General features: G+C 38.4%; 1 protein-coding gene across 4 annotated transcripts in view; it reads right to left on the bottom strand.

Moving 5' to 3' along the window:
* LOC119495924 (kinesin-like protein KIF20B) overlaps nt 1-18846 on the bottom strand; it is a 54934-nt gene extending 36088 nt beyond the window's left edge. For all 4 annotated transcript variants that reach the window (XM_037782841.1, XM_037782842.1, XM_037782843.1 and 1 more), the window contains exons 1-22: nt 18706-18846; nt 15471-15579; nt 14652-14741; nt 14317-14439; nt 13928-14066; nt 12910-13094; nt 12460-12514; nt 12007-12201; nt 11445-11556; nt 10442-10513; nt 10115-10261; nt 9725-9887; nt 9402-9554; nt 9147-9272; nt 8615-8754; nt 8398-8518; nt 7587-7776; nt 6178-6338; nt 4580-4996; nt 3112-4298; nt 1454-1592; nt 95-217 (exon numbers count right to left, since the gene is read on the bottom strand). In XM_037782841.1, coding sequence (XP_037638769.1) covers nt 95-217; nt 1454-1592; nt 3112-4298; nt 4580-4996; nt 6178-6338; nt 7587-7776; nt 8398-8518; nt 8615-8754; nt 9147-9272; nt 9402-9554; nt 9725-9887; nt 10115-10261; nt 10442-10513; nt 11445-11556; nt 12007-12201; nt 12460-12514; nt 12910-13094; nt 13928-14066; nt 14317-14439; nt 14652-14741; nt 15471-15578 — 4146 coding nt within the window. In that variant the 5' untranslated portion in view covers nt 15579; nt 18706-18846. The remainder of the gene's footprint in view (nt 1-94; nt 218-1453; nt 1593-3111; nt 4299-4579; nt 4997-6177; nt 6339-7586; nt 7777-8397; nt 8519-8614; nt 8755-9146; nt 9273-9401; nt 9555-9724; nt 9888-10114; nt 10262-10441; nt 10514-11444; nt 11557-12006; nt 12202-12459; nt 12515-12909; nt 13095-13927; nt 14067-14316; nt 14440-14651; nt 14742-15470; nt 15580-18705) is intronic.
* Between the last annotated feature and the right edge of the window lie 1548 nt (nt 18847-20394).

Here is a 20394-nt window from a genome sequence, read left to right as displayed (position 1 = left end):
ACACCAGGAACAGAGTGCAGCTCTTCCAGTGCAAACCGAGTTAAAGCCTTCAGAGATTTGGTCTGGTAAATGGAAAAGGGAAAGATTATCTTACCACTTTGAGTTGCTGAATGGTTCTGTCTCTGTTGGCAACGTCAGACTGAAGCTGCTTCTTGGCTTTCTCCGTGTCAGCCAGCTTCTGCCTCAAAACCTTTTCCTCTTCTCTCATGGTCGAGATCTTCAGGGGGGAAAAAAAGTCAAACAAAAGTTTGCACAACATTATAGATCAAAGTAATTTAAGCTGTTTGCTGTTTATATCAGTGTCCAGTTAGTATGCAGTTATCCGTTTTTTTGTGTTGAAGTTCTTCAACACTGAACAGTGTTCTTCCTCTGGACCATAGAATATTTTCAAGCATGCATGAAAATTTTACAATATGACACCTTTAAAAATGTAAAAAGAAACGTCAAATCAGGAGACTGCAACAGAGATTAAACTAGAGCTGTTCAAATATCAAAATTCACTTGCAACTACAATTATGGTTTCCAACGATTACGAAAAACAAGATAATCAAGATAAAAAGATTATTGTGCCACATTTCATTTCCCAATGACACTCTTGTTTTATCTTGTGTTATAAATACTTCACAGCGGGTCAGGGACGGCCGCTCAGGGTGGAAGGAGCCCCTCATGGGAACTCTCCCCAGGGCTGGCTGGCCTTCACCGGGCATATTTGTGGAGCGCTGTGACCGACTCTAGGTCGGCTCGGAAGGCCCGGGGTGAAGGTGGCGCTTTACAGCACCCCTCGTCCGGACCTCTCCGCTTAGTGCTCGCTGTGCCCACTCTCCCTGTGGGGAAAGACGGGGCTCCTAGCTCCCGGTACGACTGTCAACAGGGACAGACTGTCCTCAGTGCAGCATTTTCTCAATGCCGTGTCATCCCCATTCACATCTATACAACCAGTGTGTTGGGTTCATAGATCTGCCTCTTAATTTTGCTTTCAAAGGGCACCAGATTGATGCATTTAACTTTAAAATATAGGCTACAGAATTTTCTTTCTAAATGCACGATGTTTCCAAAGTCATCGATTAATTCTGTTAAATAATTGCGATCTCAATATTGACCGAAATAATCACGATTATGATTTTTGCCATAGCTGAGCAGCCCTAGTTTAAACCATGCAAGTGATTTAAATAACCCACAATATCCACTGTGTGCAGCTGTGTCGTGTTCGGCGCCATCGCGACTTCTGCAGACAACCTGCTGTCATTCCAGATGTTGTGGAAATGTCCACTAGGCGTGAGACCAGAGTGTCATGTGCAGAGGCTCTTGTCTCCGCTACCCTCATCTTTACACACTGGGTCTATTTTACCAGAGAAGCTTATGTCTTTAAAGCATGCAAATTATTTGTCAATGTATTAACATTTATTGGCAACAGACTTCCTGACTTTGTCTTAATAAAAAAAATGATGTGTACCTCTTTCTGGACCTGCTGGATCTGCTTCTTGTAGTCGGCTAGTTTCTCTCTGAGGTCTGAAGTGTCGTCATCTTTCCTCTGAAGGTCGAGGCTGATGCTCTTGACTTTGTCCGAGTCCTGCTTGGCATTTTCTTTTAGTCTGGGAAAGCGAGACAAGATAACAATGAACTGCAACCAATTCCTTAAACAAGACAGAATAATACATTGTGGTCCAGAACAACATCATTGTTTTTCATACAGTGGGTGGATGGATGTATTAATGCAGCTCTCCCTGGACCCAAGGTACTTATGGAGAGATGAAAGGCAAGGTATTACAGAGAAAATGTATTTCACAGTGACAGAATAATATAGTTTAGTACAGAACCACAAGACAAGGTAATACAGAGAGACTGCTTCTCACTGTTATTAGTTTTCTCTGTAACTCAGAGGAGGAAAGTAAACAACTCCAGGACAACATACTCTAATTTAGAGAGACTGCTTTCTGGCAGTTAAATAGATGGAATCCATTAAAATGGTAATATATTGCAGATATTAAACATAATGGCATCCTAAAAAGCTAGCATTGCAGCAATACTTGCTAAAGGAGGAGCAATACTATTATTTTCAACATCTTGGCTATTTAAGTGTGTAATTTATGCCATCTTGAGGCTGCATTTCACGTTGCTTATCAGACTCTTTACTGAAGTGCTAAAGAATGAGAAGGAAAACAGCAGGCTGCCATTAAAAATTCAAAGGGAATTGAATTTCTCTCATTCTGCTGAAGAATGACTTCAATATGGGGGATTTGAGATAGGAGAATATAGTCTGGGTGAAGAAGAACATACACAAAGTGTATCCCTTGTGACACACAGGGGAGCGTTTAGGCCTAGCTGCTTCTTCTTCTCTTTGTTTATTGTTTTAATTCAATTGTTTTCCAATTTATATATTAATTTGTTGTTAAGGAGGTTAAACAAGACCATGAAATAAAATAATTTGCCTTTAAGATTTCAGAATATTTCAGACAAACACACTGTCTTTTGTAATAAACTGTCTCTGTGACGAGGAGGAGTACACAAGAGGTATTTACAGCCCAACAAAGCTGTCTAAAAACCAGGTGTTTCCCACTGACAATTATAAACGTCTGATTTACAGTGAAGAAGGAATTCAGCTGATGCTCTTAACTTCAGGCATTTGCTGAACCAGACAAAAAATGATTTCCTACTTTACTACCATATACAGTACTTATATAACATTCTGATTTCTGGTCTGACCTAAACCACTAAACTTTATGTGAAGTAAATGTTAACCCTGGAGAAATAGTAAGTCCTGGACTACAGATACACCTGGAAATCAGAGGTCAAGTTGAACATTCATCAGATTGCTCCGACCATGTTGATGTTGAGATTTATTAGATGACAAACCGGAAGCATAACCCCAAATTTGTACCAGTGATCTGGAACTGAGGATGATTTAGACAGTCGGGTCAGGGACCTTCTTCAGAGCTGGCTTTTAGAAAGCCGGGCTAGGAGTAGGGATATCTATGATGCTAGTGTCAGTCTGCTGTTAGGCCAGGTCTGACAGTGTAGTGTGAAAGGCTCCAGGTAGGGAAGCAGAATTTTACAAGACCTTTACAAAGATGTAATTTCCCGCCCTGATATGCAAAGGAAATGGCCGGTTACCTGTTGATCTCCTCGGCTTTCTTCTCCAGCTCTGCGTCCTTCTGAGCGATGGCCTCATGCGCCACAGCCAGCAGCTCCCTGCGCCTCTCCACCTCCCTGCGTCGGGCCTCTTGGACTGCCTGGCTCTCCTCCTCCTCCCGCTGCTCCTGCGCCTTCCGCAGGTTCTTCTGCAGGGATGTTACCTGTGCCTCCTTATCCACTAGCTTTTTCTGCAGCTCTGCCTCTCTCTCTGCTGACACTTTGGTCGCCTCTGCTAGCTTCTCCTCCATCTGTTTGTCCTTTTCTTTTAGCATTCTCTCCATTTCTGAAGAGGCTGGCTGAATTTCAGTTTTGCTGGTAGTCTCTTCCATTTTGGAAACCTTTGACTTCAGGGATGTAATCTCAGTCTGGAGATCAGAGTTCAACGTCTTGAGATCCTCTTCAGCAGCAGAGCTAGAGGAGTTGTTTGAACCTTTAACCTTAGCTTCTTCTAATTCGGCCTTGAGCAGCTCTGCAGTTTGCTCCTGCTCGCTGAGCTTTTGCTTGAGATCATCTAAAAGTTTGTCGAAGGTTGCATTCTGTTCACTCAGTTTGTGCTTTAACTCCTCCAACTGCTGTTGGGACGCCGCTTCTTGTTCTCGCAGCTTCCCGTTGAGCTCCTCTGCCTGCTTTTCAGAGGCCTGTGTTTGTTCCTCAAGTTTTGCTCTCAGCTGTTTTACTTCTTCTTTGGAAGCATGTTCTTGGCATTCGAGCTTGGCCCTCAGTTCATCCAGTGGTTGCTGCGACATCTTTTCTTGCTCCTGAAGCTTCTTTCTCAGCTCTTCAACTTGCTTTTTTGAAGCTGCTTCTTGTTGATTCTGCTTATCTGTAAACTGTTCCAGCTGCTGGTTGGAGATCAACTGTTCTTTTGCCTGTCCTAGCTCGTGCTCCAGCTCCAGCATCCGTCTCTGCTTGCTCTCATTTTTCTCTTTTTCGTTAGCCAGATTCTTCCGTAGCTCCGACACTTCTTCTCTCAGCTGATCATCGACAGCTCCATCGGACGATGCTGCTGAAGTTTGCAGTTCCTGTTTCAGGCTTTGAACTTCCTGCGTCAGGGTGTGGATCTGGGAAGTCTTCTCCTGGATCTCCTTAGAGTGTTCGTCCAGTTGTGCCTGAGCAGTTTGTAGTTGGACTGACACTTGTTCAGCTCCCTCCTTCTTGCTGGTCACCTGTGGTAATTTCCATAGATAAATATATTTTAGTCATGTAGCACCAAGACCTTTTAATGCAACACAAATAACCATTATTCCAAGACACACACTAACAGCTTCCAACAGTCCTCTCATACATATATTCTGAAACAAATTCCATTTAACACAAGTTGTATATCTTGAGATAAGTATCATTGTTTCATGATTCATTGAAAATATTATTCTGATAATGCCTTCAGCTACATCACCCCTTTTGTGTGATGTAGCTGACAACATTATCAAATCATACGATGGCCCACCTGGCACTCTGTGGCTTCCAGTCTGGCAGTCAGCTCTCTGACTTCTTGTCGAAGTGCATCACCCTCCTGTTGCCTTTTTTCTCTCTCCTCAACCAGCCTGCTGATCTCTTTCCTCTCCACTTCCACAGCAGACTGCTTTTCTTCTGAACAGGCTGCGATGGCATCGTCCTTGGCTCTCCTCTGAGCTTCGAGGGCTGCCATGGCTTTCTGGTTGCCTTCTCTCTCTTCTTTAAGGGATGCTAGCACCTCCTCTTTGCTCCGCTTCAGCTCCCCGAGTGTGGCAAGGGCCTCCTCCCTTGCTTTTCTCTCCTCTTCTAAGGATGCCAGGGCCTCCTCTCTTCCCATAGTCTGGTACTCCAAAGCAGCGAGGGCGTCTTCTCTGCCTCCCTTCTCCCTCTTAAGGTCAGCCAACGCCTCCTGGGTGACAGGAGTAATGATTCATTTTAATGTTTAAACAGCATTAAATAAACTTAACTAGTGTGAGGAGAGCGTCACTGAAAATAGAGATTAAGTCTGGCTGCGGATTAAAGAATGTTATTTTAAAAAGGGCCACTCATAATAAGAGGTTTGCATGTTTTAACTCATTAACTGTATGTAATGGCATTGGAAATCATAAACCCTACATTAAACTCGACCATTTCCTAAAATATATCGGTGTTAGGATTTCATACTTTCCAAGTAGTAACTGGTGCCATTTATTCAAGTGCCATTTAGAAAAAAAATGTTGGGGTAATTTCTTATTTTCCTGGTGAAACCAATAAAAATGGTAATACACGCACATCCTGTGTCCGATAGGATGGGTGCTGGATCGAAGAAATATAGCAGAATAAAGCAGATAGATCCGCACACCAAATAGCTCCCCTTAGAAAGATTTTTCTTATGCTGTAATGTTTAAAGCACCAGGCTCTTCCTCAGGCTTCGGTCTGAGTAATCCGTTGATTTATTCCTGGCAAGTGAGCAAAATTGTACATGCTAACAGGTGAGCTGTATGAGTAAGCCCTAGACATGTACATGCATGACATAACAAACGTCAGGCTAATACTATGTAGGCCAGTGACAGCCTGGGAGTTAGAAAGACAAGCTTTGGAACGGGTCATTGGTTTAACTCCATGAACCTATGAAAATGTGAAATGGTAACATTTTACCCTCCTGCTGTCAAGGATCCACTGAAAAAGGCATTAAACCCCAACTGATTTAGCAGAGACACTCATTTGTCAACATGAATTAACAGCTGCATAACCATAAAGAGGGCAATTCTTGGGTAAAAAATGGGTATCACTGTAAAGCTGAGACTCTTCTGGATCCAATGAGCTCAACTGTATTCATGTGTGATGATGTTAGTCCCCATAGAAGCCATTCCACATAGTCAGACCACGTTTTCACTTCTATGTGACATCTACTGTTGACCTGCTATCTACCCCTAAAGACCCCCTTTCCCCCCCTTAAAAAAGACAAAAACGTGTCTAAGCTGGCCTCAGATGTTTAAACCTAGCTTTCCATTCACTGACAACCGGTTCTACTAAGGGTTGTCAGCATACTGATGACAAGGCATTCAGCACCTCCTCCTTGTTATGTAAGCCTTTTCCAAGGCTTCTTACCTGCAGCCGCTCTCTCTCACATGAACTCCCCTCCTCAACCAGCAAGGAGCAGCTCTGTGACCCTAGCTCCGTCACTTGTTTTTCCAGTTGGGCGATCTCTGACGACTTCTCCTGAAGGAGAAGCCTCCTTTCCTCCTCATCCTCTACTCCGCTGGCTTCACCTAGGAAATAACACAGAAAATGAAGATTATAAAACAGGATGTGAGAAGTAGGCCAGAGGTGACACATTGGTGTCCAACTGTCTTCCAACAATTTTGGAAGAAAGGCATGCTGCCATTTACCACTTTAAAAATACATTTTGCACTGTCAAATGGATACCTTATAATACTCCTTATAATATGAAGGTTGTTACATTTTTGACATTTCTATTATAAAACATGACATATTTATATAAAATGTGTCAGTGACAGGCCTTCTTTCATTCTGTGGAAATGCTTTTTCCACAGCCTTCATGGTTTGAGGATAACCCATGCCTTTAAGTTGGTTCACCAAAAAGACAAAATGACCTATTTTCCCCCACATACCATTACTGGTTCCAATCCATGCAAATAGTTCTGGATTTATTTGATGAGGTTTTCAGATCTATGTGGTGGAAATAATTCCATTGGCGGTGCTCAAAAACACTATTGCTGAAGTTTTCAAATGTTAACAGAAACAGTCTCTGTAACACTGGATAATCAATCCACAGACCGCACTGTAAACAGGTATCTTTGGAGCAACTCTCTAATCAGGAACATAATTGTGATATGGGTGAACTGATCCTGAAGTCATTCTGTTAAATGCCTAGGATATAGGGCTGCACAATTATTCGCGATCACGATTTTGGCTTCTCACAATTAATTGAACACGATCAACTGTGATATTGACGTTTAAAATGCTCCGCTCATAGAAAACTCTGCTGCATATCACAGCCAGCCACCAGGGGAGCGAATGAGATGTTTGTCTTCACTTTTGGGAAGCTGTCATGCCGCTGCAGTGTTTCCTGAATGTTTCGGCTGCAGTCCAGACTAGTAGGAGACTAGACTGTAGAGCAGACGGGCAAAACGAAAATGCACAGAATTCAGGTGAAGAAGAGCCTTATTTTATTGTATGTATATTGTATACTTATTTTGATGCAAAAATGTGCTCATTAGCAGGGATCTAGCACAACATGGAAGTGAAAGTAGTGCTCAGTTTATTTAAATGTGAAAGTGCGATAAAACTATTTTGTCCCTAAAGTTATCGTGAGGAATAATCGTGATGTTAATATTGATAAAAAGAAATTGTGATTATCATTTCGGCCATAATCGTGCAGCCCGACTGGAATATTTACATTTATCTGTGCATCAGTCTTCTAGACCAAACAAACTACGAGTGAAACTATGAGTGAAAGGAGATCAAGACATTGATGGATTCATATGTGTTTCTACCATTGTGTTTGTTAGCCATCTGCTCTTGGACTTTCTGCTGGTGCTCATTCAGTTCCAACACCTTCCTCTCCAGCTCCTCCACAGCGGCTCTTCTGTCTTCCTGAGCCCCTGCTCGGCATGAACCCAGACATTTATGAGCAGCCTTCTTTATGCCTGCCAATTCAGAGGAGAAGGAGTCCAGAGATGTGTCCTGCAGGAGGTAGGAAACATCAGAGAAAACAGTCAGGGAGATTAGTTGAGTGCATTCCCACAATCTGAACATCCAGGTGTGGTGCTCTGTATGCTCTGAGGCGGTTCAACTACACCTGTCAGAGTATTCCAGGAACAAGATACTTAACATCTTACCTGCTTGAGGAGGTACATATTATACAAATGCTGCTTGGGTGTTTAACATGGGATGTCAAAAAGAGATCAAATAACTTGGATGACTTTGTATGGAATGTTAGAAACCTTGGAATTCCCTTTGCTCTAAGAGCAAATTAAGTCGTTCCAACAGGAATCATAATTATTTCAATGGCAAGCTGTAGGCAGAAGCAGGTCAAAGAGAAGTCAAGCTCAATAATTAAGGCAACTCTGTTAGTTTGAACTGGGTGTATGAAGTGTGAGTGTACCATAAGTATCTTCATACTAAGATGCAATGTGATAGGTATCAAATACAGCCACTGCATATTTGCTGTTTCATTCATGTTTTAATCACTCAATATTTGTTATCAAAAATCGTTTTTTGCATTCATAAGGTTTACCCAACCAGTAAGTAAACAAAACACACAATACATGGAGGGTGATCCAAGGAAATGATAGATTGTGTTACCATGGCTTGTGCGTCTTGACTGGGTCCAGCAGTGCCCATTTTGTCAATGAGGTTCTTGAAGATCTCCATTCTCCTTTCTGCTCGCTCCTCCAAGATTTCTCTCTCCCTCGCGAGACGGTCACTGAAGCAAACACACACATTTTTGTACGATTTAACAATTATCGTACCCAAAATGTTACTGGTCACATCATAAATAAACAAAACAAAAGAGTCTCACTTGTAGTCATTCTGCATCTCAGAGAAGAGCTCTGAGAACTCTCTGCTGATATCCTCTCTGACTCGCGCCTCCATGAGCAGGTTCTCTGCTCGCTCCTTCTTCAGCTGGACCTGCAGCTGTTTCGACAGCGCCACCTGCCTCTGAGGAACGCAACACACAACAATAAAGAGTTTTAACATGAAACTCAACGCTGTATTTACACTGTTGGACTGATCATCCTGCAATGAGCAGTTAGATGGAGAGTGAGAGTGCTCATTGCTCAGACAATAAAAACAACCTTGTGAATCACTTCAAAACACACAAAAGTCCTGGATGAAGAATCATTTAATTTCTCCAGGTTCCGATCTACCTTGCGACTCTTAACGCCTGTCAATACTATGCATTTATTTATTCTTCCTAATCTCTGATGATTCAGCAATAATCCTGCAGCTAGTTTTTTTTTTACATCTATTTATCTCTTTTAATGATATATCAAGCAATTAGTGGCAACTTCTTTTTTAAAAGCATGTAATTAAAATAGTAAGGCACTGACCTGGTGTGTCCTTTTACAGATGAGAATTTTATCATCACTTTCCTCGCCGTCTTCTTCATTGCCCGTCTGATCCATTGTGTCCTCCATCAGGCTCTTTTCTTCCTCATATTCATCATCCTCATCCTCCTGGACAACAAGATTTTAACAAAATGTATCTAGTGATATTTCAAGCCAAGTGAAGTAAGATTCAAATTTTGTATAAAATGTAATAAAAGAAAGGAAGAGCCTTATGATGCGACCCCGCCTCCACCCTACCTGTACATCCTCAAGGCTACTATCCCAGCCAATCAGGGAGCTCCTCCTGCTGCCCCGCACAGCCTTCCTCTCGGCATTGTTGATGATGAAGGATATCTCTCTGGCGGACCTCTGGGGCATGATGGGAAGGAGCTTGGTGGACAGAACCACAACCTGGAAACAGACAAGAGAAAAAAATATAAATATATAATGTATAAGAATAATAATGATGTATGGATACGTTTGTTTATGTGTGTTGGCAAAGTCTTCAGCTGAATAAAAAACTGGAGAACACTCTCAGAGAGCAAAGCACAATAAGAGAGAAAATGAAAATGTGTTCGCACCTTCTGTGCCACAGCAGAGAATTTGAGAACGTTGAGAGTCTCATCGTACATGGAGGCACACTGGTTAATGTTGACTATCATGCAGGCTTTACCTCGACCACAGAAGAAGCCCTGCAGGTAGTGAGTCAGCTTGCTTTCCCTGAAGGGAATGTGCTGAAGCAGCCTGAGGGATGGAACAGCTTAGTTGGCATTGATAGATGTGCATTCTGAACTGTTTGTCCTGCTACACTTTTGAAGCTGAATTGAAGAACAACTTGTGCAGAATTTTCTTAATCAATTTTTGGCCATTATGGGGTAGAAGAAGAACCAACCCTTTCATATTCCATTAAGTCGTTTGATTCAAAATCAATTGAAGACAGAGAAAGAAAGACGGACAGGTAATAATCTCACTTGGCCTGCTGATTGTGTCGCAGTGCGTTGATGCATTTTCCAAGGATGAGCAGTGAGGTGTTGATGTTTCCAGCTTCTTTCAGGCGCTCTCCTTTATTCTGGGTCTTGGCGCATCGCTCTGAGCCAGCCAGGTCACACAGACACAACCTGATGACAAACACATAAAGGACATAACTCTTACACAAAAAAGCAGACTGTGCATTTTACTGATTTTATTTTGCATACATGCACACTTTTTTAATGCTGCCTTGCTTCACATTTATACAGTTACTCACTTAAAACCATGTTTATATACTGTATGCCAGTTAAATCTAAACTGTTACTCACTCGCTGACTGCATGGACCCTCGGAGTCCCAATGTCTTCAATCCTCAATATGCGAATGGAGAAAATACTGTGACTGCAGAAAAATAAAGAAAATCAAACATTGATTTCAGTAACTTTGTATTAAGATGGAATAAACAGGCTCTTAAGAGAGATATTACCAGAAGAAATAAGCACATGGAGAAATAAAATCCATACAACACAGTTCTATAGTGGACAAAAGTAATGCTTGTTCACAGGAACATTAGGGCTCTTATATAAATATAATATAATATGGAAGTATAAAATAAAGTTTAGTAAAAAAAAAAAAGAGTTATTCTTCAAAATCCTGAATGAAGAGTAATTTAATTTATCCAGGTTACAATATCATTATATTATATTATATTGTATATTATATATATTTAATTTATAGTAAATATGTTACCGCCTTCAATAACCAAGATAAAAAGAATAAAATAAATTTTGTAAAAAACAAATACATTTGTAAAATGAATAATCTGTTCACCAAATCAGTGTGATCACCTGTGATGGAATATATTATTTAATTTATCTACATAACCGTCATATCCTCGGTAAATGAAATTTATCCATGAATGGAGCAGAAAGAATAACCTCATGTAGAAACTGAGGGGTGTTGAGTATGCTAATGATCATGTTTAACAATAGGACACCTCATGAACAACCTCATGACATTCATTAGGTTGAAACAAGGAATTTCCGACATGTTTGTGCAGTTAAGAAAGTTTGTTGAATCTGAAGTAAAAAGTAAAAAGAGATTTTGGATAATATAAAAATGTTCTTGCATGAGAGCGATGAAGAATATTATCGAGGTACAATATCTTTGACAAGTGTATTCCACAAAACATACAAATGGTGTCTTATTGTTGCAGGTGAAGCTGCTGATTTGGGAATAAATGCTTATTTGACGTTTGCACTCGGTGTAAAGATGCTGTGTGAAAAAAACTTTAAGCTGAATATATGTAAATGCTGCTGGCTGTCGTCCTCACCTCCTGCTGGAGAGCTGGTTGAGTCGGGTGGACGAGAAACTCTGGTTCTTCTTTCCCAGCTTCATCACCTTGTAAGCCTCTTCTGCATCGTTTACCTGAACCCAACGCAGATCTAAATAAAGATGTACAAAAACAGGAGATTCATATAAAACTGACAGGAAATGGTCCTTTTTTTCTCTCTCATTTTTTTGGGGTTGTTTAATTACACAATGGCAGAGTAGGAAGAGAATTGGTTTGAACGTTCACTCAGTTTTATAGTGTTTCCATGAATAAATTGGTGAGATAAAAAGGGAATTATTTGATTTTAAAACATTTACAAATAAAAAAATAAGGAAAAAAAGGTGGCATGGTTTTCTACCAATGAAGAGCTATAAAATTTGATAGAAACAGATTTATCTAATAGAGGACATTGCAGTACTCATTTCAGCTTCTCTGATGTGCATTTTATTATGCTACAGTTCAAATTTATGCTGAAAACTTCTGCAATATTTTAATAGAAAAACAACTTCAGACTTCTGTTATGTATTGTGGCATGTTTCTTCCCTCATCCGACCCTTCAAACCTTTGACAAAGGCGTTGCCCATGATGTCCTGTGACAGGCGCAGCGCGGTCCTCCTCAGGGCCCCGCTGGGTACCACCTCCAGGAGGTCGTGAATGTTCTCATTGTAGATTTCACAGAAAGAAACCCAAACAGAGAACTTAGTGTGCTCTTCCACTGCCAGGCTGATTTTGTCATTTGCTGCTGTCGTGGAGGAGCCTGCAACAGAGACAAACGTTAAGAATCATTGTCCTGTTGTAACACGCTCTACATTAACTATAGTAAAAGTAGTATGAGAATTTTAGGCATTCCTGCCCTGGGGTGAATTATAAAGAAGGGCTGACAGAGCTGTCAATCAGAATTAGTACATTACAACAGTGCACAGGTGGTTTCGGTGTTAGATTTGCAGCTGCTACAGTGCGAAACAAATAGCAGAAAATAAACAATAATAGATTATAAAACAAATCTAAATCTTGCCTTCAAGGAGAGTCTTATTGGTCGAGTTCAACAGGCTGGCGTTGCTCTTCTCACTCTAAAACACAAAGAGTGAAGATGAAAATGTTAAAAAATGCATCAAAGACACATATTCCTTAATAAATTATTTATATACAAGTGTATTTATTAAGCTCTTTTTAGAGCAATGTCACAAAGTGCTTCACAAGAGTAATTACTAACAAACAAATAAAAATACATAAAAACAAACACTTTGAACCAATAAAAAAAAAAAATCTCCTGAGCTGCATTTCTAAGGCATTAACAGTTTATGTCCGGGCCTCAGGGGGAGTAAGGTACACGTTTACTTTACTAGCCTTAAGCAAAGTATTACCAAAAACTTATAGGCCTAATCGTAGCATGAGATATAAATATTAAGTAATAAATCACAAGTGCAGCTGGCCTTGCTTGTCTGAACCTCAACAGACGGGTTACCTCTTTAAGTTGTCTGAAGAAGTTTTTCTTGAACGCCACTTCCTCAGCCTGCTGCTCCCTGGTGAGCCTCGTGAACTCTCGGCAGCGTTGGGGTTTGATGCTCATCCCAGTGAACACCTGTTCATCAATACTGCTGAAAATTACATTGAGGGACCTGGGCAGGATACCAGCATCAGCATCTGGACCTGGAGTGAGGAGAGCATATTGTTGGATTGTTTCAAGTTAAAAAGCAGGTATGGTAAAGATTTTAGAAAAAAAAATTGTATTAGTTATTATTAGTTGAAATTTCCATTACATCCCGACAGCAATCAATAAATCAAATTCACTGACAAAAAAAAGAAGAAAAAAATCTGTAATAAACCCGTCCGATCATTTCATTTGACCCGAATGTAATGATTGGATGGGCTACCTGCAACATCGCCACTTGCAAGCCTGTTTTCATTATGACATTTTTAAGAAAAGCTATCTACTATACCTACCAGATACTTCAACTGAGTAGAGCACACACAGCAGTTTTAGAAATCAGTTTCAGCACAGGCAGGGCAGAAATTCAAAGGCCACTCACTATTTTTCTTCTGCTCCTACTATTTATTGACAACAGATCAGCTCGAGATCTAGGCGAGCTAGGTATGTGGAACGAACCGAACAAAGCAACATCGACAATAACAAAGTTATGACACCCATCTAAGGTGAATGATGCGTTTACTTAAATCATTCATGAATTATTACCAACAATTTGAGATCTAAGCGTTCAAACACAGAGGTTGTGCAACTTGAGCTGAACTGAAAATCATGTAACTCAATGTGGGTATTACAGTACACTGTTCTGACACAACATGAGATCTGACATACAGGGTGTGGTGGCAAAAAGCTGCAGGGAACTGCTGAATAAGAGTTTTCCTGCATCTGATCTAAAAAACACTTCCTACTGAGACTGATAACTTTTCAAGCTTTAGCAGTCATTTTAGCTTAATTTAAATAGCAGAGCTAATTAAATGTATGGGAGAGAGGAACACACCTAAGAATGTGAAGGTCTTCCCGGCGTTGGTGACTCCATAGGTGAAAACCAGAGAGTTTTCCCCTTCGAGAACATCTTTCACCAAATCTTTTACTGTGCCTTGAAAGAGCTCTCTCTGTGTTGTCTCAGGACCATACACCTATTGAAGGGAGGGAATGAGTAGGAACGTATTATTAAAAAAATTATGAAAACACACCATCTTTTATATCAGGGTTTCTCAACCTTTCCTGGCCTGTGGCCCTGTTTTTAGGTAAAAAAAATTAATGGAGGTAAATAACTTGCATACAAGTGACAAAATATTCAAAAGGAATTCCTTATTAAAATACAATTAACAAATATAAACACAAATCAATAAACTTTTTGAATCTTATCAGCCAGGAAACACCAACCTGAGAGAACTGGAAGCGCTGTCCAGTCTGTGGAAGTGATTTGTCAGTGCTAAGCCTCGCTGAGAGGGAAGAACTGGGAGGCTTCAGTAGAGCAGTGTCAGGGGGCTCAATGGTAACACAGTTCTGTTAAAAACAAAAAAAGAGGGAGGCAGCATCAACTAAGTTTTAACTCAAAGCCTGTTTTGGGGAGGGTCTTGAAATTTCAATAAGTTTCCGAGTAAATAACATGAACAAAGTTTTGACAACCACAAAACCAAGCAGCTACCAAGAACACTGGCACTCGTTTCTGATCAACTCCCTGCATATGAAGTATTTAATTTTATCTACATTTTTACCTGTGACTCTCCATTATCGCTCTCTGCTGAGCTGAAGGGTCGGATGCGGAGGTAGACCTGAAGGTGCTCTTTCTCCTCGATGCTGGAATGCTGCACAACACATCAGGGTTTAATCAAAAACAGCAAGAGGAAAGCTAAAAGCCCTAAACTTGAAAGGAGAGGTTCAGATTTTTTCCAAGTCTGAAACAATAGTCAGGTGCCCATGAACATTGAAACAGGTTTTGCTTGCTGTAATCATTCCTCCTGTTCATACAGGACATCCCTTCATAATGCATTTTCAATGTAAGTGATGAAGGGACAAAATCCAAAGACGCAGAGTTTATCTGAAGTTAACATGAGGCGTCAGCAGTCTGAGTAACACAAATCAGGTGTTTATCTTCCAAAATCTTTTTAATACATAATTCCACCTTTTTCTTACTGTTCTTCCACTGTATTGAAACAAAAAGGAAGACAATTGCTTGATTTTTTTTAACTCAGACTAGTGAAGCCTCATATTATTAGCTCATATGACACCAATATCACAATAGTCTCTTGCAATACTGGAGCACAGGTGTTTTCTTCCTTTCATCATTTGAACTCGAGAGTTGATTTCAGATCCTAGAGTAAAGATTTTGCCTGTTTATAGCTGCATCATACATAAATGATGAAACAGATTTGTACATGTTGCTGTGAAACTGTACACGTGCAGTAAATAGAGCATTTATGCTTTTTATGTTAGAATATTTTAGGTATACTCTACCCATATTCACCTGGGGACATTATCATTGTCATTATCATCAATGGTATCATTGTGGATTACCGTGTCATTTCCAGGTTTACCTGTGGGTCCGGTAAGGTGCTGAATTCAGATGAGAGATCTCTCTTCAAATCGTCGACCTCTACCTGTTCCCGTCTGTCACCCTTGTTGTTCAGACATGATTCCATCATCCTGCAACAAGTAAACCAAGTAAACCAAAGCAGCATCAAAAAAGCTAAAGGTCAACTAACCTCACTTGGAAAAACTTTGCCCTAACGTTACACTAAAGACACAATCAACGGACATTAACATCAACTTAATGAAGTTAACAAGTTAAGATTTAGGGGAACCAAATTATGGAGTAGCTTTTCACATCCATCAATAAACTGTTCATCTGTCAAATGTTTCAAAAGTCGCTTAAAGGGTCATTTAATTGCTGTCTTGTAATTGTTTTTCCCCATGTTGTCCATGTATCTGTTTTTATGTTTTTGATTTTTTTCCCTCTCACAATGTTGTTTGGTTACGATTGCCCAGAAGTCTTTATAGATATTTAAATCAATATCCTCCTCACAAACACTAACCATACACTTCCACGCAAAACACACACACTTGTCTTTTTTTGATATATTTACTGTATTGTTATTGTTGTTATTATATATATATATCTTGTCCTAATTGTTTGTTATCACTATTATGTAGTCATATTATTTCTTTATATTAATCTTGTCTCTAGGTGGGGGCTTCAGATAAGCCCAGTGGGGTATTTTTCCCTCTTCCTGCACTGTATATTATTCATTTAGTTTTTTGTTATGTTATAAACAAACAATAAACAAATAAACAAGTTAGGTCACGCCCTTCAGAAATCTGACACTTTGAATTGCACTGGATGTCGAATAAATGTACAAATCATCAGGGGATTACCGTAAATTTGTCGTACAGGTTATTTACCAAGCAATCTGGTTAATCAACAGTTCACATACCGAATATGGTGTAACGTTAACGTAAGGTTAAGGCTTCAGAATAAAGTGTGGTGTGTGGGTGTGTGTGTGTGGGTGTGTGTGTGTGTGTGTGTGTGTGTGTGTGTTCATGCCAAATGCTCATTATAGTGGTGATTTGTTAACGGTGTCTGTGTCAGCCAATATAAACTATATCTGTTTAAAAGCTTGAATCGTTTCAAATCATGTTCACTAACTAAAAGCTAAACGTTTCTTGGTTAAGCTAAAGCAGGGGTCTACAACCTGCAGCTCTGGAGCCACATGAGGCTCTTCAGCTCCTCTCCAGTGGCTCCTTTTGGATTTATAAATATGGAAATGAATAACTGTTTTTTTGTTTACATTTTCATTTTTACTTCTCATTGTTGTAGGTCTATGGCATTTATTATGAGAATAAAGTCATAATATTATAAAGTAGTAATTTTCCGTTTTTTTCTCGTAATATTATTACTTTATTCTCTTAATATTACGACTTTTTTTTTCTTGTAACGTTATGATTTTATTCTCGTTAAGTTATGACTTTATTCTCGTTATATTAAGACTTTTTTCTCGTTAAGTTATGACTTTATTCTCGTAATATTACGTCTTTTTCTTGTAAAGTTATGACTTTATTCTCGTAATATTACCACTTTTTTCTTGTAAAGTTATGACTTTTTTTCTCGTAAAGTTATGACTTTATTCTCATAATATTCTTTATTTTTTCTCGTAATATTTTGACTTTATTCTCTTAATATTACAACTTTTTTTCTTGTAAAGTTATGACTTTATTCTTTTAATATTACGACTTTATTCTCGTAATAATATTACTTTTTTCTTGTACTCATGACTTTTTTCTTGTAAAGTTATGACTTTATTCTCTTAATATTACGACTTTTTTTCTCGTAAAGTTATGACTTTATTCTCGTTATATTAAGACTTTTTTTCTCGTAAAGTTATGACTTTATTCTCGTTATATTAAGACTTTTTTCACGTAAAGTTATGACTTTATTCTCGTTATATTAAGACTTTTTTCTCGTAAAGTTATGACTTTATTCTCGTAATATTACAACTTTATTCTCATAATATTACGACTTTATTCTCGTAATATTCTGACTTTATTCTCGTAATATTACGACTTTATTCTCGTAATATGACTTTATTCTCTTAATATTACAACTTTTATTCTCGTAGTCATGACTTTATTCTCTTAATATTACAACTTTATTCTCGTAATATTACAACTTTATTCTCGTAATATTCTGACTTTATTCTCGTAATATTCTGACTTTATTCTCGTAATATTACGACTTTATTCTCGTAATATTACGACTTTATTCTCTTAATATTACAACTTTATTCTCTTAATATTACAACTTTATTCTCGTAATATTCTGACTTTATTCTCGTAATATTCTGACTTTATTCTCGTAATATTAAGACTTTTTTTCTCGTAAAGTTATGACTTTATTCTCGTTATATTAAGACTTTTTTCACGTAAAGTTATGACTTTATTCTCGTAAAGTTATGACTTTATTCTCGTAATATTCTGACTTTATTCTCGTAATATTACGACTTTATTCTCTTAATATTACAACTTTATTCTCGTAATATTACAACTTTATTCTCATAATATTCTGACTTTATTCTCGTAATATTCTGACTTTATTCTCGTAATATTACGACTTTATTCTCGTAATATGACTTTATTCTCTTAATATTACAACTTTTATTCTCGTAGTCATGACTTTATTCTCTTAATATTACAACTTAATTCTCGTAATATTACAACTTTATTCTCTTAATATTACAACTTTATTCTCTTAATATTCTGACTTTATTCTCGTAATATTCTGACTTTATTCTCGTAATATTATGACTTTATTCTCGTAATATTCTGACTTTATTCTCGTAATATTATGACTTTATTCTCGTAATATTCTGACTTTATTCTCGTAATATTATGACTTTATTCTGTAAATCTCAGATGTCTTTTCCCTCAATGTGGCCCTAATACTCTGTAGTACATGAGCACTTTGGCCCTCACTGCATTAGACTTATATACTATATACTTAGACTATAAACTGTGTTACCTTCATCACAATGCTCACATGTTTTGCGGGCTCCAGACAGATGTTTTCATTTTGCCTAAAGTGTCTCTTTAGATAGTAAAGGTTGCTGTAACTCCTGAACTAACGTTAAGATAGAAGCTAACTGGTTAGCTGAACGTTGTCAGTTGACTAGCAACCGCAGCTGTCAACTGATTATTGATTAAATGTCGCGTATACTTTTCTGGAAATAACTAAACGACGACACTAGAACTAAAGGGTATTACTCAAAAAACACTTACCTGGAAGTTATATGTTGAACATTAACCAGGTACTGAGACAGAATAGTGTTATTTAGTGTGCAAGCTACAGCTAAGAGCTAACAGCTAACTAAACACAACAACACAGCCGCGGTCTAAAGTTTGAAACGGACCAATCAGATTAAAGCAGAAACCGCGCATGCGTAGTTCATATGGTGCGTTCACTAGTTCCTTTTGTGTTGGGGAATTAGAAAATAACATAAGATAAGATATTCCTTTATTAGTCCCACAGTGGGGAAATGTTCAGTGTACAGCAGCAAAGGGGATAATGCAAAAGACAAGATGCATCAGCTAACACAGTAAAAAAGAGCTAAACAAAGTGTAACAAAATATGAACCATTTAAATAGAAGGAAGTATGAAAATAGGAGCAGTATATACAGTATTGACAATAAACAGACTATTATCAAAATTGCATAAGTGGAAAAAGATATTGCACAGTGAGAATGAATGAATGATAAACAAGATAATTAATTCGTTGCTACGAGAAAACAAAAAGTTGTTGTTTTCTCTTATTCCTTTTAATGTTTGGGTCAAATCAGCGGACGGTAAATGCATTCAAACGGCCCAGAGCTGAGGCTGACAGACGACAGTGAAGTAAGCGGAAAGACACGTGTATGGCTCAGTGTGACTACGTCCGGTTTTCAAAATAAGGCCTGAAGGGTTTATGCGAAATACATAACTGACTTTTTTTTTATTGAACAAGTTCAAATTTACAAACAACATGGCTCAGAGATCATTGCATTAGAGTAAAAGGACAAGGTGCATACAGAACAAGAACAGATAACAGATGTAAAATTATACATGAAAATAACAATAAATTAAATTAAGTGTTAGGCCTGTGTAATTCATATTATTCTATTATACTAAGAAGTTTCAAAGCATTTTTGTCTTTCATGACTTTAAGGGCTTTTATGTAAGAAAGAAACTCAGAATGAAACACGTTAAACCTAGGTTTCACTTTCATATACTTGGATTTGTGCAAATACAATTTTCCAAGAATGAGAATGTTATTCACCAGAAAGTCATCTTTGTTGTTGTCCATGACAAGACCTTAAACAATGTCCTTTTGAGAGAAGTTTCCCAGATGAGAAACTTTTGGGAAAAGCCAGTCATGTATATCAATAAGCCATAAAGCTCCAGAATACATACAATGGAAAAATAAATGTTCAGTAGTTTCAGTATCATCACAAAATACACAGTTATTGAAATACATACTGACTGGAAATAAGAAGTATAAAACATGTTGCCCATGTCCCTTATAAATTAAATAGAAAATACCACAAAAATGTGCGGAATATGTCTTTATTCTTTGATTTATGGGTTGAAACAAAATTAATAACTTCTGACAATGAATGATATATTTGAGTTCAGGACATCTCTGTATTACAATATTGTATATTGTATTGTGCAATATTTTGTTCCTGTAATCCACATTTCCATTGCAGATGATAGCCTACCTGTGGATATTGTTGAAAATTATTCTGAATTCCCCCTCCTTAGAATAATAATAATCATCATGATAATAATGCATTGTATTTACATAGCGCTTTTCATAACACAAAGCTATTAACCAGGCTGGAAATGCAGTCTTACAAAATATGTAACTCCCTCCACAATGCACAGCCGCCATACCATAATTTTTTTGTATAGCCTATACTTCAGATCATGCC

Source organism: Sebastes umbrosus, chromosome 10 (assembly GCF_015220745.1).
Source record: "Sebastes umbrosus isolate fSebUmb1 chromosome 10, fSebUmb1.pri, whole genome shotgun sequence".
NCBI classification, from domain to species: Eukaryota; Metazoa; Chordata; class Actinopteri; order Perciformes; family Sebastidae; genus Sebastes; species Sebastes umbrosus.
The sequence above is the reverse complement of the archived record's forward strand: the minus strand, read 5'-3'. Positions and strand labels throughout refer to the sequence as shown.